General features: G+C 41.9%; 1 protein-coding gene across 2 annotated transcripts; it reads left to right on the plus strand.

Annotated features, from left to right (window-relative positions):
* Positions 1-4554: 4554 nt before the first annotated feature.
* Positions 4555-27582, plus strand: LOC113010886 (uncharacterized). Of its 2 annotated transcripts, none has more exons than XM_026150151.2 (10): positions 4555-4810; positions 5358-5519; positions 13581-13778; positions 14119-14277; positions 19126-19203; positions 19458-19614; positions 20454-20498; positions 20644-21111; positions 24458-25914; positions 27044-27582. In XM_026150151.2, exons 1-10 carry the CDS (start codon positions 4610-4612, stop codon positions 27089-27091), a joined length of 2973 nt encoding a protein of 990 aa, XP_026005936.2. In that variant the 5' UTR covers positions 4555-4609; the 3' UTR covers positions 27092-27582. The 2 variants fall into 2 exon arrangements, with proteins under 2 accessions (XP_026005936.2, XP_026005934.2); XM_026150149.2 differs by having other exon boundaries at positions 4581-4837.
* The last annotated feature ends 4 nt before the right edge of the window (positions 27583-27586 follow it).

Below are 27586 nucleotides of genomic sequence, written 5' to 3' on the forward strand. Positions count from 1 at the left end.
TCTGACATACTTACCCAGATGTACAGAATGTGAAAATGCTGACACGTGATGAGAAATGCTCTTTGTTTTTGCACATGTAAAAGCGGAGCGGGATGTGGAGACGACTTTGGCAGATCAAAGTGAAATTAATTGTACTAATTTAATGTTCCTGGTGATAAATAACCCACTAATGCAACGCATCAGTTTTCTAGTAGCTGGTAGTCGCTACAACAACAGCATTGTAATAGTTTTAGCAGCAGATTAAGATTGAGAATAAAAAGATATCTAATTTTGACATACTCATAATTGTGTGTTTGAATCCACATAAAACAAAACAACTGTAACACTTACAAGTAGGGCTGGGTTTGGATTATCTATTTATCGATTAAAATCGATTCTAGCTTGGATAACGTGCAGGGCTGGTTATCGTCACTGATTTCTAGAATCGATTCAATTCCGATTCACAAGGTCCCAAATCGATTCGATCCACGATTTAATTCGATTCGATTCGATTCAATTCGATTTGAATCTGGGAAATTTTGACAGTCAGAAATATTATAATTCAGATCAGCACATTTACATATTTTTGTATCTATGAAAAGGAAGCTGACACACGCAAGACTTTATCAAAGGTGTGAGCATCACAGCAGAGGCCTTTGTGTCAAAGTAGCTGAAGATAAAACACATTTAAACATGAAGGTGATTTTCCTGTTCTGGAATTTTATAAAAATATTCTGCAGTACATCAAAAACGAAAGAAAACCATTAATCAACATATGAACATTACCTCTGACGTTACAGCGGTTTGATTAGAGACACGGCGTTTTGCATTTTGCATAATTTTAAAAAGTTTAAATTTGTTCAATATTGAACAGCAGAAATGAGGTTTTCTTTTCGCAAGTATGTAAAACGAAAAAACAAACAAACCCCACAGCGCTGTAAACAACAGTAGACTTGTGCGTAACAAGCAAGCGAATAATGAAGAAAACAGATTTTTAGACGGGAAACTGTTGTTGAAGTACAGAGAGAGAGAGAGAGCTGTGCATCGTGGTGGAAGCAAAACAGCAAAAGTCAGAGTGAATTCATGACGATGTTTATGTGAAGCGTAGTTTGGATCTTCTTTTGCTGCTGGTTCAGTCAATATTGTTTGGAGAGAGATCAAACTAACAGCTTTAGAATCAGCGCAAAAAGGACGTAAACACAAAGCTCGACCCGCCGACGGATCAGAATCAGCGAGCTGTCGGCTTTCAGCCCCGACTGTGAGAAAGGCGACATCTCACTGATTCTGATCCGCGGGTCGCGGTTTGTGTTTTCGTCTTAGTGCAGAATCCGTGTTCCTGCTCTCATTTACTGTCTTAGCTGTTTGGTGGTTGTTGAAATTTTGTGAGGTTTCACCAGAGATTCTGGCATTTCGGGCAAAAGAAATTTATATAAAAAAATCGATTCAGGATTTTAATGAATCGATTTTACGTTATCCAGGCCAGAATCGATTTTAATCGATAAATCGATTATAAAAACCCACCCCTAATAACCTGATATCGATTCATTAAAATCCTGAATCGATTTTTTAATATAAATTTATTTTGTCCTCAGGTTAAACCTCAGAAAATTTCAACAACCACCAAACAGTTAAAACAGTGAAGGAGAGCAGGAACACGGATTCTGCACTGAGACGTAAACACAAAGCGCGAGCTGATTCTGATCCGTCGGCGGCTCCGCGCTTTGTGTTTACGTCCTCTTTGCGCTGATTCTGAAGCTGCAGGTTTTATCTCTCTCCAATATTGACTGAACCAGCAGCAAAAGAAGATCCAAACTACGCTTCACGCAAACATCGTCATGAATTCCCTCTGACTTTTCCTGTTTTGCTTCCACCAGGATAAAATCACACTTCATACAGAGCTCTCTCTCTCTCTGTACTTCAAGAACAGTTTCCCGTCTAAAAATCTGTTTTCTGCATTATTCGCTTGCTTGTTACGCACAAGTCTACCGTTGTTTACAGCCTGTGGGCCGCTGTGTTTTCCTTTTACTTACTTCCAACAAGAAAGCCTCATTTCTGCCGCTCAATAGGCTTCTGAACAAATGTATCGAATCGGGACCTTGTGAATCGGAATCAAATCGATTCTAGAAATCAGTGACGATACCCAGCCCTACTTACAAGTATTTATCAAATGGGTATATAAAACCCCCTTTTTAAAAATATGGTTATGTTTAAATTGTTAACATCTCAGATAAAACACAAAAGTATTCACTCATCTGCCTTCACACACATATGAACTTGAGTGACATCCCATTCTTAATCCATAGGGTTTAATATGATGGCGGGCCACCCTTGCTGCTATAACAGTTTCTACTCTTCTGGGAAAGCTTTCCACAAGGTTTAGGAGTGTGTGGGAATTTTTGTCCATTCTTTTAGAAGTGTTTCTAACTGAGATCAGACAAGAAGGCCAGGCCCACATTCATACCAAAGGTGGTCTGTCGGGTTGAGATAAGCGCTCATTCTTCTCACTGTGCAAGTTCTTCCACACCGAACTCGCTCATCTTTACGCAACCTGCTATGCCCACATTACTCTCCAATGCATCTATCAGAATATGAATGTGTGTGAATATTAGATAGAGCACTGTAGTTGCAGTCATGGACAGCAGCACAAAGATAGACGTGTGTGTGTAGATAGAGGATAGCTGTACATTAGAAATTGATCACACAGTGAAACTTCTTCTCAAACAAATCTGATGAATTGACAAGCAAACTATAACTTACAGTGACTTACATCTCTTACATTACATTTGATCAGGCTTGTACCACAAAGGGTTTAATTATTTATGGAGAAAACATCATGGAAGACTCATAAGAACTAAAAACATCAGTCAAAGTGAGTAAGCTGCAGGGACTGTAGCCTAGCTAGTTAAAGGCAGCTGCTGAGACAGCCTTGGCTATAATTTCAGGAATTAGGAGAATGTGAAGGAAAGGAACATTGTTTTTTTACACTACTCGAACTAAAAGGACAATACAAGAAATTATGTCCTGTGGCGTTAATGACATCAGGTTGTGGTTGGGTTGGCAGCAGGGGTGAGCAATGAAAATGAAATTAAATCATGTTTCAAAACAAAGTGTTTTAAGTGGAAGGAAACAACGTTAGAAGCTTCCTTTCACTTCCTGGGGTGTCACCGTGAGGATGCGCGACTACTTAGAGTAGCAAAGCTAGAAAAAATGATTTGTCCTCTATAACCAGTACACAACAGGACAACACTACCACACTACATGCTTATGAATGCTGTGTCAAGGATGTCAAATGACATAGTTGTTGTTGGGAACATAAGTAGCATGACACAGGATTCCTAAGCATGTAGTGTGGGTGCAGCTGAGTAGCTGACATGTAGGGAGCAAATGTTCCAGGATGGCACTATCTGTTGTTAATAACAGCACCTCTGCTTTTTTACGTGCACTTCCCTGAACCATCGCAAGCCTCTGATGGTAACAGTGAGAGTACTGTCCTGTGGCTTTATCTCCCCTCCTCCATCTGTGTCTCTGATCTGGTCCTATCTCCTTTCTGTTATCACCTCATTATTTCTCTGCATGTGCTGTTTTCTGCAGAAATGGCTGCTATTTTCATTCTGGTCAGACGGCAACACGGGTGATTCAAAGTAATCAAAAAAGCACAAATCAGTTACTAAATCTTAGCTTGACCTGAGAGAAAAGGAGTTCCAGGTTAACCTAATCCCAGAACATGCTAACCACACAAAGTAAAGTTATTTACTCCAAATAGGGGGACATTTTATTGGCTGATGAACTGTTTTACTCTACCTGTAACTGCTTGTAGAGGAGCAGCATCCAAACTGTACATACCTGAACAATTTTGGATTTTGACTTTGGTAGCACATTGCAGTGCTTCGTTCTAGCTCTATTTTGATTAAGTGCACAAACTATGTGGGAGATAAAGCCATCATCCTATTGAAACTTTAGCTGTTCAGGAGTAACTACACAGAATTACATGAGAGGTAGCTGATGATCTGAGTAGTACCTACAAAATGGCAATGCACCTATTCTCAGAGTACCCCTTCACCAAGAATATTGCTTTTGCTTGTATGGTTGTATTTGTGCTCTTGAAAACTATTTGATGAAAACACCAGTGTGGTTGGCTAATGAAGTAGGGCAGAATGAATATTGATTGATATTGATTGGCTGTGCAGACTGCTGCTGGATGGCTCTCTCTCTCTCTCTCTCTCTCTCTCTCTCTCTCTCTCTCTCTCTCTCTCTCTCTCTCTCACACACACACACACACACACACACACACACACACACACACTGTGTGTTGTGTAGGAACTGATCATACTGCAGAGGCCAGTGGTGATGGAGAGGGGGAGAGTATAGAGAAGGATATGAAGGAAACAGTGGTATGGCAGGAAACTGAGGAGGGAAACATGAAGGATGGAGACTTGTACAGGAGCGGGCGTTCTTCCATTGATGCATAAGTCGGCTCTACCCTTCTCTGGTCTGACTCATCTTCCACGCTGGTGCAGTCTGCCTGTGTGCATTTTCCAGCACACACACACACGTGCGTGCAGACGCTGACACGTTAACAGAGGGAGCTCCGCCTCCTCTGCAGTGTAGCGACAGCTAGAGAGGGGCAGCAATGGAGGAGCCAGCAGTGCAGCAGGAAAAAATAGAGGGATCGTGGGAAGGAGGGCATGATGAAGGAAAAGCAGACTGGAAGAACGAATGCTCTCTCTCATCCCTCCTTAAACATTCCTGTCTACTTTGCTGGTCATCTCCCAGGGACGCCGACATCATGGAGACTGATGAGAGAATCCTTGCCAAGACGGCCGAGATCAGAGTAAGAAGACCACAGCACCTAGCACTGGTGTGTGTGTTTGAATCTGTGTGTCTGTGTGTGTCTGTGTTTTTTGTCGAAATCACGTTTTCTGTTATTTGTGAGATCATTTGGACAGTACCTATATCATTTTTATGCATGTGTGTGGCTGTAAGGTTTCCAGTTTGGGACCCTTCCATCACTGCATTTCCCATGATGCTCTCATGTGATGTCATGATGCTGTAGGACTAGTCTCACAAACATGAAGCTGTAAACACACACGTGTTCAGCGCAAGTCTGGATTGCCAAATGTCCTGGTCCTTGAAATGTTCAGATTTTGGTGACTTCTCTATGAACTTTAAAAAAGGGGAAGTGTGTTCACACGCAGGTAACATTTCTGGTGCCAGAACAAAAACCAACCAAGCAAAGGGAAAAGCTCTGTACAGTAACTTGGGCTGGTGTATTTTCGTAATTTTGTTTTTTCACCTGCACTTTGTGTGTGTGAATGTTTCATCATCCCAGCATTTATATCGTTCTGCAGATTTTAACTGTGTCTTTGTGTGTGATGTAGGAGCTGGAGAGCGCAGTGGCAGTGGAAAACTTGGAACTTCAGGAGCAGAGGTCAGACCGCAAAGAGCTGGAGGAGACACTAGTTAAATTAGAGAAACACAAAGAGAAACTGATACAGCAAATAAAGGGAACCAGACAGCTCTGCTATGAAGAAAGTCAGCAGGTAATGATGCACAGTACTGCTGCTCTGGCAGCCTGTGCTCTGTATTTTTTCAGCATTCACGTGATGCACAGCTGCATGAGTGGGTATCTCATCTCCTTGAAAACTACGGTCAGTTTGAGGGACGTTGATGTTAACTGTGGAGTTTTGAGAGGTGGGTGAAACTGTTGAGCGCACAGTGTAAGTGTTCAGAACCATGGCCAGAGAAGATGACTTTGAAAAAGCCAAAGTTTTTCAAAATTCCAGAATGTGTCATGGTTCGGGGTTTGTGACACAGCTTTTTGAGTTTTCCTTTAGGTTTATGACGCTTTGCTTTATTAGTATGTTTTAGGGTTTAGTTCTGCTCCTCTAATATTTTGAGTTATTTTGTATTCATGTTTGCCGAGTCTCTCTTGTTCCTGTGTGTGTTCCTTCATCATGGCCCCTGTGTCAAGCCCCATGTCTTAGTCTGCATCTTGGTGTGTTTCTTGTTTTATTTTGACAGTCTCTTGTCCCATGTTCAGTGTGTTCAGTTTTGCTTCCCCCTTCTCGTCTGTTAGATTATGACCTGCTGTGTTCCCCAGGTCTCTCCTCTTTGCTGTGATTTCCCCTTTTGTATATATTATTTGTGTTTTACTCTGTCAATCATTGTGATCTCTCTCTTGATGTGTGCCCTGTCTGTGTGGTAAATCGCTGTACTGCTATGTCTGTTTTGTTTTTGTCAGTTAGCCTCCCTGGTTTTTTATTTCTCAGTAGATCCAACAATAAAACTAAGTTCAGTCCTGCCTGCATGTATGCACTTTGGGTCTGAAACTCTGCCTGTCTGAGACATAATCTACAGCAATATATGCAATATATGTTATTGCAGTACTATTGTTATAATATCGTAACATGGGGTGTCTGTTGATTTCCACCTCTTTTTATATATTTTTATATATACATATAAAAAATTCCCTTCTCGCCCTTGTGGGTTGTCTATCCTTCAAGCTCGGTCCTCTACCAGAGGCCTGGGAGCTTGAGGGTCCTGCACAGTGTCTTAGCTGTTCCAAGGACTGCGCTCTTCTGGACAGAGATCTCGAATGTTGTTCTGGGGATCTGCTGGAGCCACTCGCCTAGCTTGGGACTTGCTCCACCTAGTGCTCCCATTACCACTGGGACCACTGTTACCTTCACCCTCCACATCTTCTCGAGCTCTTCTCTGAGCCCTTGGTACTTCTCTAGCTCCTCGTGTTCCTTCTTCCTGATGTTGCTGTCATTTGGAACCGCTACATCTATCACTACGGTGTCCGGTTGGTTAGCCACCACCGCTTTGTCCGTCTGTATCTGGAAGTCCCACAGGATCTTAGCTCGGTCATTCTCCACCACCCTTGGGGGCGTCTCCCATTTTGACCTTGGGACTTCAAGGCCATATTCAGCACAGATGTTTCTGTATGAGTGAGTAGCTTGGTGAGTTTGTATCCTCTGCTGCTTCTCTTCAATGTGGGGTCCCACAGGGTTCAGTTTTAGGCACGCTTGTTTTTCTTCCTATATCTCCGACCCCTTGGCTCTATTTTCAGGAAACATGGTTATGCTGATGACTCCCAGATTTATTTCCCACTTAAAAAGATAAATGGCTTCTCAGTAGACCCTCTACTCAGATGCCTTGATGAAATAAGGGCCTGGATGACTTTGAACTTTTTACATTTTAATGAGCAGAAAACAGAAGCGATGGTTTTTGGTGGTGCTTCTGAGACCACTGCTATAAATCTTGGTTTGCTGGCACAGTATGCTAAAGCAGTCATCACTAATCTGGGAGTTAAAATGGAGGCAGATCTTCAACCTGAAAGCCAGGTCAGAGCTGTTGTAAGATCTAGCTTTTTTCATTTGAGGCAATTAGCCAAAATAAAGCCCATCTTATCAAAGCAGCTTTTTGAGACAGTAATCCATGCCTCTGTTACATGTAGGTTGGATTATCGTAACACACTTTATTGTGTGGTTAGTGATGCATCCATTAGGCGTCTGCAGGTTGTGCAAAATGCTGCAGCACGTCTTTTAACTGGAACAAGCAAGTCTGAGCACATTACCCCCCATTTTAGTTTCACTCCACTGGCTACCTGTACATTTTAGGATTGTTTTTAAAATTCTCTCATTTGTTTTTAAATCTCTTAATGGCCTGCCCCCCCCCCACCCCCACCCCACCCCACCCCACCTCTCGGAGCTACTACAACTATATACACCTGCCCGTTCCCTTAGGTCCGCCAATCAGCAGCTCCTTAAGGTACTGAAAACTAAGTATAAATTTAAAGGTGATCGCGCTTTTGCTGTAGCTGCTCCAAAGTTGTGGAATGATCTGCCCTTGCACGTTAGACAGGCCTCTTCTCTTTCTGAGTTTAAGAGTCTTCTTAAAAGATATTTATAGTGTCCCATTAGAATGCAGCTCCATCTGAATCTGCACAGGTGCAGTTTCTACGTAGACTGTAAATGGGCTGTGAAGCAGCTCGAAATTCTCATTTTGTGCTTCAAAGTCACCAAAGCGCCGCAAACTCAGTGCGCTCAGTTTATCAGCAAAGTGCGCATTTGGGAACATTGTTGCGCTGACTTGGTTCAACATTACTTGGCAACAGGGAAAGTGAGGCAGGTTGCACTGGTGCATTTGTGACAGCTTCACTTGAAATGCCTTCACCGCATCATACATGCCATGTCCATGTCCTTGCTGAGCTCAAAAACTCTATTGAGAATTTTTCCCCAACTCAGCCAGCGGACCTCTGTATGATAAGGAATGTCGGTAAACTCTGAATTTATTTCCCACATAAAAGACTGAATTTGACAGTGATTTAAACTTTTAGTTCGGATAAAATTTGCGGTTTGCGTTACGGTGATCATTACATGCTCCATTTTTGGGACTTTACCACACAGCGTTTCCTGGTGTATGATGCCGTGATATGCTGTTAACTCACCGGTACAGTTCTCCTGCATCTTTACTCGCATCCTGCTGACTAGTCCACTTTTTTCACCACACAACACCAGCACTCCATCTGTTACAAATCCAACAAGTTTGTCCCAGGGCAGTTTCATGTCGATTACACTTTGACATACGTTTCTGCTCAGGCTCACATTTGCCAAAATCTGCGTTTTGTCTGGACACAAGACGTCGCACACCATCACGCAGCTCTTCAGAAACTCTCCCTCGGTAAATGGCCGGGCTGATTTGGCTATCTCCTCTGCTACAATAAAACTTGCTTTCACAACAGCTTCACTTTGTGATTTTGCTCTGGTGAAAAACATCTGCTGAAATGTCAGATTCTTCTTTAGCTCTTCTACTTTCTGTAGTTTCTGCATTTAGGTTTTTCAGCTTATCCTGATGTTTTGTCTCGTAGTGCCGTCTTAAATTTGATTCCTTAATTACAGCCACATTAGCTCCACTAATAAGACACACAGGTTTACCGGCAATGTTTGTAAACATATATTCAGTCTCCCACCGGTGCTTAAAGGCTCTGTTTTCAGAATCAACTTTTCTCTTCGCCATTGTAAGGGGCTAGCTTCGCAATTCGCTAGCTTCGGGAATGTTCCCAGCTAGCCTAGCATTCAGCAAGGGATCTGTAGTTTGTGTGTTATTAGTGCCTCATATCGGCAGGCCATGCATAACAATAATAATAAGTCTATATAAAGTGATAAATGTCCGCCGGGCCAGATGTGGCCCGTGGGCCTTGAGTTTGACGCTTATGCTATTTGCATTTACAGCACTTTGTGAACTGTGGTTTTATGTTAAAGTGCTTTATAAATAAAGATGCTATGCTATGCTATGCTATGCTATGCTATGCTATGCTATGCTATGCTATGCTATGCTATGCTATGCCAGCCGCTTGGTTATGGCGTTCCCTTTATGCCCTGCCTGCTAGCATCTGGACCCTCCTGTGCTGGATTGTCTCAGGGGCATCCTACACAGCCTGCACCTGGAGTCTTACCTAGTGTGATAGACCCTAGCCTCTATGGATCTTGTGCTGAGAGCTTGTTCCTGTGCTGCCATGATTAGTGCCTCTGTGCTGTCTTTCAGTCCAGCTTTGTCCAGCCACTGGTAGGACTTTTGGATATCAGCCACTTCCACTCTCTGCCGGTGGTACATACCATGCAGGGGCCTGTCCTTCCATGATGGTTCCTCCTCTTTCTTGGGTTTCTGTTGGCTCAAGTTGTCACTGACCAGGCAGTCAGTTTGAGCCATCTTCCTAATATAGTTCGTTGTCTAATCCTGGACTGTGGTGCTGACACTCACCAGTCTCTGACCTCCTTCCTTCCACTTACCATACAGCCTAAGGGTGCTGGACTTGGGGTGAAACTCTCCACGCATGGTCAGGAGCTTCCTGATCTTGATGATAGGCTTCTAACCTCCGTTCTTACCTAACGGCCTCTTCAGGTACTTGTAACTGTCCTCTATGTCTGCATTGTTGCTTTCTGGTAGTTCAATCCCCTCAGTTCTGACTACCTTCCCTCTCTTTGTTATCATCCGACTACACTTTTCCAGCCCGAACAACATTCCGATGTGATTGTTGTATATCCTGGTGGTTTGGATCAGTGAATCGATGTCTCGGTCACTCTTGGCATTAGCTTGCTGTTATCCATGTAGAGGAGGTGGCTGACAATTGCTCCATTCCATAGTCAGTATCCATAGCCAGTCTTATCAATGATCTCACTGATGGGTTCAGAACAGTAGTGAGGACAGAGCATCTCCTTGGTAGATCCACTTGATGATGGCTTGTGCTGTGGGCTTGAAGTTGAACTCTAGCATTGTCTGCCACATCCCCATTAAGTTCCTGATGAAGGCCCTTAGGGTCATGTTGATCTTGTACAGTTCTAAGTATTACAGGATCCAGGTGTGGGGCATCAAGTCATGGGCCTTCTTGTAATCAATTCGGCAGTGCACAGGTTGGTCAGCCTAGTCCACCAACCTAGCTGGTGTTTTGCGCCACTGGTATTCTTGCCAATTCCTTTCTGTGCCCCACTCATGTATTGACCCATGTGACTGTTCATCTTAGCCACTATGATGCCTGACAGGAGCTTACATGTGGTACTGAGGAGGTTATTGGCCGGTAATTGGACGTCACCGATACCATCTGGGGGCTCTTGAGGATCAGAACTGTCCGGCCTTCAGTTAGCCATTCTGGGTGTCTCTCATTGACTAGCAGCTGGTTCATCTCCGCTGCCAGACGCTCGTGGAGTGCAGTCAGCTTCTTCAGCCAGTAGGCGTGAACCATGTCAGGGCCTGGTTCTGTCCAATTCTTCATACTGGCGACCTTTGCTGTGGTCTGTTCTTAGATCTACTAGCCAATGAGCATTGCTGTTTTGGGTTGTGTCCTTCTCCCATATGCTCTTCCAGTATTGCTCTGTCTTCCAGCCTTGGTGTTGCTATTCTTACGATAGCACAGTTGTCCCCTTAGGAACTTTATGTTGGGGGTTCAACGTGAAGGTGTGTATCCAGTAAGGGTCAGCAGGCTAGGCACCCATGCTAACCAAGCCTATCTCGGAATATTTGTGATATATTTAACTGAAGCCATAACTGTTATGGCTGTTAACTGAAGCCATAACAGCTTGGACTTCACCAGGTCAGGTGTTGAGGAACCTGGACTGTCAGGAGTAATGAGAAATGGACCAAGGTAGTAGATACTTGTTAACGAATAAGTTCAGCTGGTTTGGTTTGGTGAGTGACAGAGGGAAGTGACTGACCATTGAGAGCATTTACAGCTACCAGAACCTCACAAGTTGTTGCACCAAATCTCTGTCAATCAGACTCTGCTTGGCACCTGCCTTCAAAAGCACTTGTAATGAATAGGTCCTGGTCTTGCCACACAGGGTGGTAGGGAGTTGCATACGGGGACCCTCGGCATCTGGAGAGGCACTGCCCACTTAGTATCCCTGTCACGGCCCACAGTTACTGGTAGGCACTGTCTTTTGGCCAGACACGTCAAGAGGCCAGAAAATGGCCCAACAAACCACAATACATACACAACTGCTCGTCGAACCTCCTCCAGCATTTCTCTGATGTCAACCTTGTGCATCCCAGTTGCATTGGCTCAGGGGGAGGCAAAGCAAATGCCAACAAGGAAGACTGGGGTCCTTGAAGATCAGGTCTCTTCAGCCTTCAGTTAGCCATTCTGGGTGTCTCTCATCGACTAGCAGCTGTTTTATCTGTGCTGTCAGACACTCATGGAGCTAGTCAGAAAGGTCCGAGGAGCAAAACGAATGGAGAAGTGCCCACCCGGTCTTGTAACCTCTAACCCTCTTCTCTCTCTTTCATGCAACTGATTGTCAATCCTGATTGCAAAATCTGCTAGGCTTTCAAAACACCTGGGTTCATCCCGTGCAGCGAGCTCATCCTTTTAAAGGGGAGCACAAAGCGTTTTCTTACCCCCCTGTCTCTGTGCCCTTAACATGAAAATTAATGGAGAACTCGGCTACAGACCGGGTACTGTCAAAGGCCGAGCAACTGATGGGCTGCTTCATCTGTGCACAAAGGATGGTGGAATAAAACCTTAAAATCTTACAGGAACTGTGCATAAGTAAGTATTTCTAAAGAATGTCACCAGGAGGTAAGATCTGACCCATTACAAGTCAGGGTCCTGAAAGGAACCAACAATTATTTATTCCCTTGAATTAACATTGGGAAAGGCCCTGGAAGAGTGCTGGAATAGCAGAGCAGAATGAAGAAGAAGCCTCTGCACTGGCCCACCTCCCCTGTAAATGGTTCAGGAGAGGGGAGCGCAGAGAAGCGGAAGCTAAGAATGTGGGTGCACTAGCCAGGGACAGGGTTGCAGGAGCAACTCGTTGCAAAAAGGTTTCTCGGATGGTCAACAGGGTGTTGTTCACTCTGCCTGCCTATTGCTCGGACTCACAGAACTGTCTATCTAGACTAGACGCCTACCTTGACCTTGGCCTGTAGTCTCCTTCTCCATGGAGGGTACTGCTCCTTGTGGCTGTTCAACTTGTAGCCAAGATTCTCACTGTTCATTGCTGCCGTGGTGTAGATCAGCTTGTTAGTTTCGGTAACCAGCTATGGAGGAGCCAGGTTTCAAGCTTCGCCATGAATCTGTCTTTCACTCAACAATCCTTCTTCTATCGCACATGGGCTTGGTACCCAATCTCAGGTGGGGGTAATGGTATCTCCCCCCTGACCTGTCGTCCTGGCTCCCCTTTTCTATAGCATGTGTGTTGTACCTCTTCAATTTCTAGCCATGAGAGCGGTCCCTTCTTCCGAATGTTGGAACACTGAGCTACTAGTTGTTTTGCCATCAATGTGGATGCTGGGTACTGAAGATTCCATAAGAATCTTAATCATATTCGTGTAACCCCTTCCACTGGGGTTACTTGTGTAGAGCATTCCAACAGTGCACTATTTTTGTCTCTTGCCCACCGATGCCTTCCTGTTCCTGTAGCCCACTTCTCATCTGGGTGCCCTGGTTTCTTAACACCTGATGCGGACCTTGTTAATCCGGGCGATGTCCGAGCAAGTATGGCTTCATATTTATCTCCTTCGCTCATGTCTGTGGTAGGCTTGGTTAGCATGGGGGTCTAGCCTAGGACTCTTATTGGATACAGTCACTCCAGGCGGAAATCGAACTTGCGACTCCCGTTCCAAAGCTGTGCAGTCATACCGTTACACTTGCTGCTTCTTAATTAATGCTTATTTAAATAATTAGTTACTGCTAAACGTTCCTCCAGGTGTTTCTTTTTCGTGCCACTTAAGCATGATTTGAACTTCTGCAGGAAATCTACATCATAGTTTATATAGTGAACAGAAATTCCTTTTATCCCTACACGGCAACCTTCCGCACCATTCAAGTCATCATGGTAGACAGTAACATGACATGGAGTTACATTCCTTGGGAGGTGCAAGTCAGGTTACATTGAAGGTTGCAGCGTAGTTAAAATTGGGCTACAGTTATGTGTAAGTTGCGATGCAATCTGACACAGATGTATAATTCATGTGTTACTCTTCTAACCTTGTGTTGCTCTTATCAGTCTCATCAGAAAGACATTTCACTGCTCTTAAATTCAAGATGAGCTAATACATTTGTTGTTGTAGCCCACTGGACTGACTGAGTCCTGTCTTTCCAGATCCTATCTCTGCAGGCAGAGGAGGCACAGAAGGAGAGCCAAGTGGAGGAGTATGAGAGGGAGCTTTCCAGAGCCAGATGGAGGCTGAGGAAGCTAAGAGAAGAGGTGAAACAGGCCAAGAGGAAAGTGGAAGAGGCTGGAGAGCGGAACAGTCCTCTACAAGACTCGATCAGACAGTCTTATGAAGAGATCCTGCAGGTACAACGATCACTACAAGGATGTTTGAGTGCATCTGTCCATAAAGTGTTCATATCAATGATTTCTATTTTATTAATATCACTTATCCCCTAAAGCTTTGAAAAATGAAACCATCTGTCCATGACTGCACTAAGAAAGTGAATGAAGTAAATAACTATTCCCGTTTTTTGGTAGGAATATAGTTTGTTTTTCTGATTTCAGAGAAACACAAAAACATTTTGCATTTAATTATCTCAAATAAAATATGTGTTGTAAAAAGAGGAAAACATGTATCTGGTTTCTTAAGTTTAACAATACCAGCTTTTCATGTTCACCCCACTCCTGTGTGTGTTTCTTGCAGGAGGAGCACACCCTGTACTCTCTGTCAGGAGGTGCAGTCACTCCAGAAAGCCATCTGGATGAATCAACATCTCTTGCAGACACCACTGAAGATAATCTGCCGTCTCTGAGGCCATGGGGAAGGAGCCAATCACTGCCTGCCTATGCTGACCTCATAATGGTAAATGGCAATGATGATGGCGAGTACCCCTTACTGAATATGAATGACAATTTTCAAGTGTGATCTAAAACAATACTGACGATTCCTAGAAGTGTGAGAACAGGCCTTAGTCGCTGTTAAGAACAGAAGGTTTAGAAACTATCATCTCCACATTTATTCACTATGTTCTGAAAGCAGATTTCTCCAGTGTTCCTTAAAGGAACTACTAGCAGACAAACTGGACACTGCGGAAAGAAATCCCATGGCATGGATAGCTTTTTTCATGTATTTGGAAAATAAATATTTAGTCTTCTTTGACAAATCGATGTCGTTAGTCCAACAAAACTATAATGAATTGAATATTCTTGTATGGGAAATACACCTCTGGTCACAGAAGCTACTGTTTTTACAGATTTACATGGCTGCCTCTAATACACATTATACAACTGTGACCTATGTTTCTCTCTGGACACCATCTGTCAGCTGTTTCAGATCATCTGCTCTAGGGCTTATTAGTCCAGTCCTGGACAGTTGTTTGATACACTTCAAATAAATAATTATTTTTTTTATCTCTTTCCATACCCTCAAGGATCTACAGTCTTTTATTCTGTGGAACTTAGAGAGATTCTTAGGCATGATAACATGACACACTTCACCAGCAAAAAGAACAGCAGATCCTGAAAGTTTAAATACGACATATTTTACCTGCCGCTCCCTAAATCTTTGCAGGGAGCCATTTGCAGTGGTGTAATAACCAGAGACCAAAGAGAGTCAGTGACACTCAGTGATTTCAAGCATCTACGGGTGTGAAAAACACTGGGAGAGGCAGGTCCCACATAAACTTTTCTCAGCTTTGAGACTTAGAGAGAGAGAAAGAGCCTTAGAGCTTTTTATTGTCATTGTGCAGTTTCTTGCACAGCGAAACTGGGTAGCTGGACCACAAAGTTGCAAAAGTAAAGAAGAGAAAACAATATACAGCAAGGGAAAAAAATGCAATATATATGTGTACATATATGTGAGTGAACTATATACATGTTATATGGGATGTTAATTCCACTGAGACCAAAATATTGTAGAGACTGAGATATTGCACATAGTTGATTAACAGCAGCTTCAGAGCGGTTGTGGTTTGAGGCATGTGGTTTGAAAAATAATAGCATCATATAAAAGCTGCATTTTCTATTTACTTATCCATGTCTAAGATTTTAATTTGTTTCATGATCTGAAACATGAAAGTTTTACACATATTCATAAATATTGCATTTGTCAAGATAAAAATCTGTCAAAAGACTGTACAGAATGTCGTCTTTTGTCTTTGTTACAGCAAAATGAAATAATAATAATAATAATAATAATAAAAACTGTGGGACCAGTGTTTCCCAACCACTGTGCCGCGGCACAATTACACTCTCCTCCACTAGAGGGCAGTAAAACTACCTCCTCTAATAAAATGGGTTGCCAACTGCCAGTAAAACAGAAGAAGGCGAAGAAGAAATTACATAATAGTCATGCTGTGAGACTACACAGGGCGTAATAGCAATAGATAAATATTTGAAAAGAAAAAGTAATCAGTCTGGCCTGGGCCAGACTGATTACTGCTATACCTGGTGCGCGGGGGAAAATTATCAACATGCTTTTTGTGACATTTTTGTTTGGTGGTGTGTCGTGTGATTTTTCTAATGTCAAATATGTGCCCATGGCTCCAAAAAAAATAGCACACGGCAACTTGATTTACCAAAGTTTCTTTTGTGAAAATAAGAAATAAGAGTGAGGCCTTCAAAATGCCAAAAAAGAGGAAAAAAAGAGGAAAAAATAGAAAGAAATCTGTGCAACACAAGCTACACGAGGGAGACACAGACGACCAGATCTCACCTGCTAACAGCATCATGGAAGATAATGGCAAGCAAGCAGAGGCTAGTGGAGAACAATCAGAGAACTAAATAAATTCAGAAAAGACAACTGTGCGTAGCTGAGTGGAATCAGAGAGGCTATAAGTAAAACAAACAAGAAAATGGAAGAGGCTGAAGAAAGAATCATGAAACCCGAATACAACTTAATGAGGAAGCAGTAACAGAGATGATGAAAAAAATCATCCTAAAGGGACGATCCAGAAGAGAAAACATTAGAATATGTGGCATTAAAGAAGGATTGTAGGAGGAGTCTCCATCAGTAGTGGATTTGCCTGACTCCACTGAGCTACAGGTGGAAAGAGCACACTGCACTCTGGTGCCAAAGCCACCACCAAATGTGGCGCCACGGTCCATAGTTGTAAAGATGGCCAACTTCAGATTGAACGAAACAACACTGAAAGCAGCCTGGCAGAAACATGGATTTGGACAGATTTGAAACAGGATTAACCTAGATCAGCGGTCTCCAACGTTTTTTGCGCCACAGACCGGTTTATGCCCGACAATATTTCCATGGACCGGCCTTTAACGTGTCGCGGATAAATACAACAAAATAAAACTAGTACCGGTACCGAAAAAAGAAAATTTATTCGTAACACACATGAAAAGACCCAGGAAAACCGAGTAAACGATAAAAACGATAACAAAATAACGCTGAAAACCAATAAAAACCCTGAAAACCAGACATTTCACACCCGAGCCTCAACTCTCGCGGCCCGGTACCAAACGACTCACGGACCGGTACCGGTCCGAGGCCCGGGGGTTGGGGACCGCTGACCTAGATCATGATTATGCAGCTTGGGTTTTAAGTTGGCGAAGGGAATATGCAGAGGAGACCCACCTAAACTACAAGGAACAAGAGAAATGAAAAAGAATGGGTTTTACAAATGTATTTTCATCATCTCATAATTCTGGATGAAGATGAGGAGTTGCCATCCTTTTATCAAGCATTTTGAAAAAACATTTGCGATAAGAGATAAGGAGGGGTGATTTATTTCAATAAGGGAAAACATTGAGGGGAATTCAATTACGCTGCTAAATGTGTATGCAGCATCTGGTAGCGATATCCATTTCTTCAAGAAAATTGAATTCGAGCATACTGAAAGATCCCCACATTAAAGAGCAGAGCCGCTTTTATTTGGAGACTAATGACAATGGTGACGTGCGCCCGATATTCCATGGGATGAAAAAAGCAGCTCTAAAAGGAAGAATCAGAGTATCAAGAATCAAGTAAACAGCTGCTGGACATGTTTGCGAGGGAAGAAACAAACAAATATAGAGGCATTATTTCTGGCGTATACAATGGGCTTAAAAACAGGGAAATACATTCAACTCTATATATTAACGTAAAGTGGGAAATGGAGGGAGGAAAAATGGACAACATTATGGACATATCGATGGAAATGTAGCGGCTCACAGGAAGTATAGCAAGATATTTTATTACCCCTTACCAAATATCTTGCTGTGAGGGCAATTCACTGGGGAAATACTAAAGCAAATCATAGTCATGTCTTTTGGGATTGTCATGGTATTAAAACCTAGTGGCAGGAAATACACAATGCAATACAACTTTAGGAAGTCATCTGCCTTTGGAGAGTAAAGTTAAATCTTTTGGACTAATGCCTGAAGGATGGCCAAAGAGAGACAAATATCTGTTTATTATTTTGTTGGTGGCAGCCAAGAGAGCCATTACAAAAACTGGCTCTCACAGAAAGCCCAACTCTGAGCATGTGGATGGACATCACAGTAGACATTTACAGGATGGAGAGAATGACAGCAGACGCCAGTTATAAGAGGAACCTGTTTGCTTGATGCTGGAAGAAATGGATGGACTGTCTGATACTACACAGACCGGACATTGACCTTGGATTGTACTAGTCTCGAATCAGATTTGGTGTAATAACAATTTCATGTCCATTAATGTTCCTGTTTTTGTTTTAGGGGTTTTTGTTTGGTTTTTTTGTGGGTCATACATGTAAAAAAAAACAAAACAGGACATTTAAGCTTTTACTTTGTAACTACTGATAAAAATGAAAGTGCACAGTATATTGATTGCTGAATTTCAATAAAAAGTCAATAACAAACACTCTTCTGTGTTATATTGCACTGTGACAAGTGCTGTATAATGATCAATTTATACAGCACTTTTCTGCTCTTTCTGGGGTGACTGTAGCTCCGGAGGCAGAACAGATCATCTATTAATTTGAACATTGGTGGTTCAATCCCTGGCTGCTCCAGTCATGCCAAATATCCCCTTTCAAGATACTAACCCGAAGTTGATCACTAACACATCCATCGGAATGTAAATGTGTGTGGATGTTAAAAAGAAAAGAAAAAAGTGCTTGTGTGATTGAGGCAAGTTTTATAAAGCACTTTGAGTGAAGAGAAGAAAAGTGCTATATAAGAACCAGTCCATTTCCCATTTCACTCATTTACGCACACATTCATACTGCCATTTGTGCACTTACACTATGTCCGATCCAGTGGCTGTTTGGCATGTATTATCTTCTCCAGGGCATTTCCACATTTGGACTGGAGGAGCCAAGGCACTGAATATGAGACATTTTAAAAACACTGCTTAACAAAGTTATTAGACCATAAAAAGATATTTTTACAATCAAAACAAAAAGCACAAATATTTTAGAAATCTATCAAAAATGAATTTAAATTTAAATTCAAATTTAAAACTAGTATCTGTATTTAGCAGGGAAATATAGATATGAATTCACATGTTTTCTCTGGGGAGTCAAAAATGAATCAAGCTCATGCATGTGGACTATTAGTGTGTGATCTGGAGCTGTTTGTGATCTTTTTTCTTCAGTGTATTATTCTATGTCTTTCATATTTATGCTACAGTTTTCGCAGGTTTTTATCATGGAGAATATATATATATGTGTCTTGCGTTTTCTTTTCTGTGGCATTTTAGTAACTATCTCTCTCTCTGTGCCTCCAACACCTCCAGGGGGGCAGTGGTTCACCTTTCTGCAATAATCTAGTCAGTACCAGAGAAGAAGATGACAGTGGGACCAGCTCACCAAAGGTAGCTTCGCTCTTACAGAACATGTCGTGTCATGCATAGCACGAATTATGTGCAAAACATTTTAGGCTAAAATCCATCCAAAAACTTGACATTGTAATTAGTGCTGACTTTATTGATATGAAATCAGTTTAAATTAATTTAAAGACCTCTAACCGGTGTAACTTGGCAGCACCAGCTGTCACTAGTCAAAGGCATCTTCCTTAGTTTTGGATAGAGCCATGGTGTTGTGACCTCTGGTTGTCACGCGTCCACAGATGGATAGGTCTGACATAGAGGATGGCCTGGAGGAAGGGGACCTCAACGCCGAAGGGGAAAACGAAAGAGACCAGGAAGAGTTCACTATGAACCCCAACCCCCTCAGCCAGCTGGACTTCTACCAAGCCAACCCCTTCGCCCGCTGTCAGTGTGACCGTATGTAACAAATTCAGAGGCTGAGCTACTATTGCTGTCGTGGATTTCAGACTTTGGCACTCTTTTCTCTAATTTACTTTGAAAGAGGTGACACGCATTGCTGAATTGGAGTGGGTATCCGTTCACTTTGCATTGCAGTACTGAAAAGTTAAGAAAAGTTGCATTTCTCGAACATCAACCTGGCCCCCAGACAGTTAAATCTGAATGAATGCTGTGCCAGTGCATCTTTCCAAGCAAATCACTCAAGAGTGTGACTTTGTTTGCTTGGGTAGTTTGGCATCAATTTGAAGAAGTGGTTGATGATTGCAATACCTAATCTTCCTGTTAGAATATGAACATACTCAAGCCCTACGGCTACACTCAAAAGTGATGTAATTGAATTGTTTGAGGGTTAAGTGATTTGGCCTTAAGGTGGTAATTGGAACTGGACATGAACTATGGCAGCCAGAGGACTGGGAATCAGAACTGTTAAAATCCAGCCTCTGGGTTGGTGGAGACTACAGCTTTTTTTCTGTCAGAAGGGACAACTTAATTCATGCACAAGTAGAACTTTTCCCACTAGGACATCGGGCAGCTCTGATCCTGGGGCTGTGTATGTGGTTCAAACTCTGGAGTAGGAGAGGACTAGAGTAGGGGCTCAGAAAATAAACCAACCCAAGCTGGGCATCAAAACTCCTTCAACTCTAGGGACCAGAGGGAGCTAGGCTGTGACATCGTGGGATAAATGATGATTTTTTTATTTGGCAAACTAATCATATATGCTTTTGTTACCTTTACTTTTTGTTGCAGTGGTATTAATAAAGTACAGTGATTTCATTTCTTTTACACATGATTCATAGATGACCTCTTCAATGAAGACCTATTCCTTAAAACAGACTCATCTGGTGAGTTATAATAGACCACTAATCTAAACAGAACTTCACTTGACATAAAGAGGCTCTTGTTCATTTTGTTGTTTTGTTACTCAACTTCAATACTGTTCTTAGCAAAACTTACAAGTATAAACTCTTTAAATATTCTGATTTTCAGATGGCTTTGGTTCTGACCCTTTCAAAGGCAGCGACCCCTTCGCAGCAGATATTTTGTTTCCGTTGACGAATACTGCCACTGGTGAGAGCACAGGAAATGCCGGTGACGAAGCAGACACCAGTCTGTCTTGTGTTGAAAACAAAGCTTCAACGGGAACTCAGTGCTTTGAGTCAGAATTCCCAGATGAAGACAGTGACATAGAGATTAGCTACAGTCGAGAGGACCTGGACACCATTGCTATGGAAGATGATTCTCATGGATTTAAACCCATTCAGAGTTCGTCAGAGGAGCTGGGGCCAGAGCCTATCCGAGGGTGGCGTTCCCAGGGACAGTATTCTGTAGAATCTGACCCTAATGGGTATGAGCTTGATCTTGGTGCTGTCTCCCCGCCCTCCGACATAGAAGAACATAGTCTGGGATCTCTGGCTGGAGAGGCTATTACTCAGTCATCAGCAGGATTAGAGCAAGGTAATTTATATTTTAGTCACACGCCCGGTTATCAGACATGACAGTTTTTCAGTTTTACTTTTTATTACTTTCATTTACAGTATCTCACAAACGTGAGTACACCCCTCACATTTTTGTAAATACTTTGTTATATCTTTTTATGGGACAACATTGAAGATATGGCACTTTGATACAATGTAAAGTAGTCAGTGTACATAACAGTGTAAATTTGCTGTCCCCTCAAAATAACTCAACACACAGCCACAAACTGCTGACAACAAAAGTGAGTACACCCCTAAGTGAAAATGTCCAATTTGTGCCCAATTAGCCATTTCCCTCCCTGGTGTCATGTGACTCGTTAGTGTTACAAGGTCTCAGGTACAAATGGGTAGAAGGTGTGTTGTCGCAAATGTGACCAAATTATTCAGTGGTGCAACTAAAAAAAATCCTAGGTCTCACTGGTGTGACCAACTTTTCGAGTAAATAAAATAAAATAAAATTCTCAGCAACTCTGAAAATCTCCGTGTGGTCAACAACTGACACACATTATGCGCCTATCGTGGTCTAAACCAATCAGAGATAGTCAGGGGCGGGACCTCTGATTGGCCGTGGTCCTGTAGTTGTCCTTCGTTTGTACGTTTGAAAGTGCAGGCAGATAGAGAGAGATCAGTAGCTCGAATAAAGCGATATCGATTCATTAAATCCTGAATCAACTTTTAAATATTGTGATATCCTAGAACTCAGGAACCACGGAGACCATGTTGACCTCACAGTCACTTCTTTGTTATATTGAACTGGGGCATGCGCCACACACACTGACACCACTCTTCAACAACTGTTGCCCCCTGGTGGACAATTCCTTGTTACAACATAACAAATATAAATGTATTTTGCCAGAAACGCCAGAATCTCAGGTTAAAGCTCACAAAACTATTTCAACAAACAGCAAATGAGAGCAGGAAAACGGATTCTGCACAAAGAAGTAAACACAGAACCGCCACATCAGAATCAGCTTTCTCTTTCTCGGCTTTCTCACCCGAGGGCACGGGTGAAAGCCGACAGCTCACTGATTCTGATGCGTCCGGTCCGCGCTGTGTTTACGTCTTTTTTGCGTGAGATTCTGAGCTGCAGGTTTTATCTCTCTCCAACCGAAATTCACTGAACCAGCAACAAAAGAAGATCCAAACTACGCTTCACATTTGGAAAAACATCGTCATTTACATTTTTCATTCGCTTATTACCCGCCGGTCTACCGTGGTTTACAGCACTGTCAGCCGCTGTCTTTTTTTTTTATTGACTTAAATGGCCGCGAACTAGAAAGCCTAATTTTTGCTGTTCAATACTGAATTTTTTTTTTTTATTAAAAATGTTGCAATATTGCAGAATATTTTTAAGTTTATCTGCTATAAAAAGCCAGGCCAGGAAAATCTCCCTCATGTTTTTCTGTGTTTTATCCTCAGTTACTTTGACACAAAGGCTCACACCTCTGATGAAGTCTCACATGTATCAGTACTGATAAATGATCAGAATTAGAATATTTCTGACTGTCTGAGGCTAAATCGGGACCTTGTGAATTGGAATTGAATGGATAATAGAAATCAGTGTTGATACCCAGCCCTAGTGAGCAGCCTAGGCCCGACAGAAGTGGATGTAGCTGTGGGTAATGAGAAAAGATGAAAAGAACGATTGATAACTTTTTTGTTAAGTTAAGGCCTGATCTGTCTGAAATTCATAGCCAGCTCTGACACGGAGCCATCAACCTCTGAACGCTGAAAAAGCACAGTGTATCCAGAAAACACATTATATGCTGCAATAAATGCACTGCCCAAGTCTCCCCTCTCTCCATTGCCTTTCAGTGGCAGGCAGCAGCAAACAGGTCATCAGAGGAGGCTGATGTGATGATGAAGTTTTACATTACCTACGGTATTGCCAAAGAGTGCCAAAGCACTTTAAGCACAAGCAGTTTTTCAGTAACTTATCTTGTAGAAATGTCCTCCAAATAAAGAACTTTGTGTTGACAAGATTTTTAGTTAATCATTTACACATTAATAGTGTCTGTACGGACAGCAATTCCAAGACAAACTTATTTGGCTCAGATGGTGTCAACGGTGTGTAGTGGCAACCAGGTGGAGTACAAAGACAAGTCTTGCCTACAGTCAAGCATGGTGGTGGGATGTTTGGGGCTGGATGAGTGCTGCTGGCACTACAGTTAATTGAGGGAACCATCCTTAAATGGAAGGTGGAGGAGTGAAAGGTCTCTAACAACCACCAGATCCATGATGTCATCATGGAGGAGTGGAAGAGGATTCCCGTTAACAGAGTTAAGGCAGTGTTGGAGAATAATGGTGGCCACACAAAATATTGACACTTTGGGCACAGTTTGGACATTTTCACTTAGGGGCATACTCACGTTTGTTGCCAGCAGTTTAGACATTAATGGTTGTATGTTGAGTTATTTTGAGGGGACAGCAAATTTATACTGTTATCCAAGCTGTACACTGACTACTTTACACTTTATCAAAGTGTCATATCATCAGTATTGTTCCATGAAAGGATTATGCTAAAATATTTACAAAAATGTGTCTCACTTTGGTGAGATACTGTGCATGTGCATATACTGATGCTGGGAGTCAGTTTCCTGCTTAAGTGGTGTCTACTTTAATTACTGACCTAGGAACACATTTCCATTACACAAAAAAGTTTCAGACTGAATTTCTTTTCTAAAACGGCAGCCGTCAGTGCTGCTCCTCAGCCTCCTACGCCTGTGGGATGAATGTGAAAATCCTATGTGGCTTTGAGGTGACGGTAACCAGGATTCAAACTCATCTGAGATTTTTAGTAGATGCACCTATACTATAAATTAGAACATTCTAGATAACGTCCTTTTTGAACTATCACATTTAGACGATTTTCAGAAAACTTGACCTCTGACCTTGACCTTGAGGTCGAGGTCACCGGGATACAAACTTTAGAGAATTTTAGATACCGATGGTTTCAGTTTGAAAATCCTACATCGCCTCGTTCTCGAGTTATTGCATTCACAAACTTGGGTGTCCACAGGGCCCACTCAGAGGCCTTTAGGGGGAAAATATGCCCCCTATTGTTTTACATGTTGCATGTGATGAAAATTTAAATTAGTATCACAAATCTTTTTTCTGTGAAAATGGACTGACAGCATTTCTGGACATTGACTACGTTCGATTTTAGATGTGTAATTTTGAGCAGTATAATTGTCTTTATAAACTTTAAACCTTTGAATATCGTATTATTTCAGACTCTTTAGCCTGTAAGCTTAACGTCTTAAAATTGTGGTCTTGTAACTGCGTCATAATTCTATTCTTAACTACTCACTGTATATTTCTGCTAGGTGAGTGTCTTGGTTTGACTCAAGCTGTTGGCGAACCTGTCCTGTTGGAGCCAGGTTGGACAGGCAACAGAGAGGAAACGTTGCCCTGTGATGTCACTTACAGTCAGCAAACAGAACAGGTTAGGAGCATCAAAGAAGAAATCCAAATCCCTGCTGTTCCACAGAACTCACTAGAGTCCCAGAACATTTTCACTCAGCCTGACTCACATCAGAACAGCCTTGAGTTGAACTATGAACCAACCAGTCAGTCTTCCTTTGACCCGTATGGCTTTAAACTCAGCCCAGAGCATTCTAGTCACACTCTTTTAGACCCTGATGAAGATGAGTTGAGTCCAGAACCTGCTGATGATGATCTGACCTTTGACCCTGAACCCTGCTCTTCTCAACATCAGCTGAACTTTGATGCCTATGGGTTTGACATTACCTCCTCCCAGATGACACGGGACTTTGACCCTTATGGCTTTAAGCTGAGCCCTCAAGAAGAGAACCAGGAAGTATTGGATCCCTGTGGCCATGACAACCAGGATGCAATAGACCGTTGTACCAATGACAACAATGAGCAAAGAAAGCTCTCAAGCTATAATAACCCAGAAATACTGAAACCTCATACCCATGAAAACCAAGAAGTGCTTGAAAATGATAGCCACAATAACCAGGAATTTCTAGATTTGTGTAATAATGGAAACCAAGAAGTGCTGGAACCATCTAGCCTCGAAAACAGGGAGGTGGTTAACCATAAAAACCAAGTCCTGGAACTCTGTAGTCACAACAATCAAGAAGTTGTGGACCTCTGTCGGAATAATAGCAGTGAGCAATTACTTGAACCTTGTGACTGTCATAACCAAGAAGTGCTGGAACCTCACAGCTTTGGCAGTCAGGACGTCCTGGACTTCTCCTATCCTAAAAATCAGGAAGTGTTAGATTTAGATAGCCATGGTAACCAGGAAGTTTTGGATTTTAATAGCAAGGAAAACCAGGGCGTGCTAGTTTCAGGTAGCTACAATAAGCAGGAACTTCAGGAAAATCAGGAGTTACCTGACCAGGAGGGGTTGGACTTGTTGAGTACAGACATTTTGCCTGAAGCAAACAACATCCAGTGCATTCTGGAACCAGAACAGGATGTCAGTTCTGTTAATGACAGCTCAGATAGTGATGTGGCATCCGAAAATATGCTGGGACTGCAGCTCAGTAACCCCAGTGTCTGCACCTCGAATACCACACATACTAGTACTTTAAACATGGCCATCAGTAGCATGTCTGCCAGCCAGGACCTTAATTCGTCTGCTGCCCTGATCCACCACAACCTTTTAGAAGGTGATCTCGGTTCAGTGTTTGGGGCTGGAGGATACATTGGATGTCCTGATGTAGCTGATGACCTAGAGCCATTGCAGAGAAGGCAGACAAACCCAGTACCAGAGCCAGTACGACCAGTTAGGCCTCCTCGACCATCTCTCAGGGTAAGTTGGACGTTATTTTTCTTAACTTATTATAGCATTAAATCAATGGCCAGTTAGTTTGATATATCCTGTGAAATCCTAATTTCAGGTTTACTGTCCTTTATTTATTTTTTGCTTTTATTTGGCCCATGATTGTCGACATTTTGTAGAACTTGGAGATTAAGAATAAATACCCAACACTTAATATTAATATAATTCAAGCCGTCATTAATGTGTTAGGGTTAGGGATTTATTTTTTAAATATGTTATGTGTTAAATTTGAACTTTGAGTTGAAATAATTACAACTGTAAATATTTCTCAAGAGTAGAACCAGGTATTTAGTCATTTTAGCAAAGTTAGAAGTAGAATAGCATCCATTCACATTTTTCTGATCTAATACTTTGTGACTATCTGCTAATACACATCAATGTTTCAGTGTTAATAAGCTGTTTTCCTCATTGTGAGACTGGCCATAATTACTGTATATCTGGCTCCATTTGAACACCTAACTTAATCCTAAGAGACTACATTTACTGGATTGTTGGTATTTATTTGTGAAATAATAAATGAGAATCGGATAAATACATGAAACAAATATTTTTGGATTGATTGATCCAATTTAACTGTCAGACTATGAATTGGCTCCCCAATATTCCATCCAGGTTTTGAACCAATATTTGATCCAAATGTCGCATCATTGTATCCCTAGCTAGAATTAGTTGTTCTGTTAGTCAGCTATTCCATTAAACTGCTCCAAAGTCCGAAACCTTTCAAACTTCTTACAACGTTGAGATGAAAAACATTTCTTGTAGGGGTTGGACAATATGCCAAAAGTTTCCATCCAACAGCCAGAAATTGTTGATATATTTATTGTTGGTTTGTGGTGCCATGCATACATGTTTTTCTTTGTACTGAACATTAATTCTGGTTTCTTTGGCTAATGGTTTGCACCACTACTAAAGTGCCTGCTGAACAGCCCTGAACCTATCTTAAAGAAAATATTTTTTCATTTTGTTTGAAGTTCAAATGATTATTTAAAATAACTGTTAAAAGTCAGCGTGCCTCTCGAACTGCTTTGTGCATAGAAAATTATATTTAAAAAAAAAAAAAAAACATCTACTTAAAAACATCTACTTTCATGTGTTTTAGGCCAAGGACAAGGCCCAGTCCCAGACTCAGGTCATCGATTTAAAGTGATCTCTCACCATGAAACATTCAAGTGAGGTTTACTGTGTCAGCACGGTTCCTGTGATGACAACAAGGCAAGAAGTGAAGATGATAAGGAATAAAGTACGACAAAGGGAAATGCAATGGAGGAAAAATGACTAAAGAGCTCATTCTGGTGTTAATTATCACAGTAAATTAGTTCAGGTTAATCAGAGGAGAAACAATGGAAGGCAAGATGAAAAAACTACCAGGAACCAAATGATAAAAAAGATTTCCTGATTATTATATTAAGAAACATGATTTTATCCAGTTTTTTTATTTACATCTGTCAAGGTTGCACACGACTGTCTGACCTACTATCTTGTCTTTTTATGATTTGATGAACTGAAGAAGGTTTTGACGGACCTGACTGGTCTGAAGTGCAAATAATGTCCATGTTTGTGATGTGACATACAGTAAATATTAGGACATATGTTACAAGACTTCAAATAGATAAACTGTATATAAATGATACAATGTAATCTG

The sequence above is a fragment of the Astatotilapia calliptera genome, chromosome 18 (assembly GCF_964374335.1).
Source record: "Astatotilapia calliptera chromosome 18, fAstCal68.1, whole genome shotgun sequence".
Lineage (NCBI taxonomy): Eukaryota > Metazoa > Chordata > Actinopteri > Cichliformes > Cichlidae > Astatotilapia > Astatotilapia calliptera.

Excerpts from the sequence above, each read along its gene's own strand:
- LOC113010886 (XM_026150149.2), top strand. The coding sequence starts at position 4,610 with ATGGAGGAGCCAGCAGTGCAGCAGGAAAAAATAGAGGGATCGTGGGAA. Across the intron at positions 5,520-13,580 it reads GCTATGAAGAAAGTCAGCAG|ATCCTATCTCTGCAGGCAGA; the intron begins GTAATGATGCAC and ends CTGTCTTTCCAG. Across the intron at positions 19,615-20,453 it reads CGCCCGCTGTCAGTGTGACC|ATGACCTCTTCAATGAAGAC; the intron begins GTATGTAACAAA and ends CATGATTCATAG.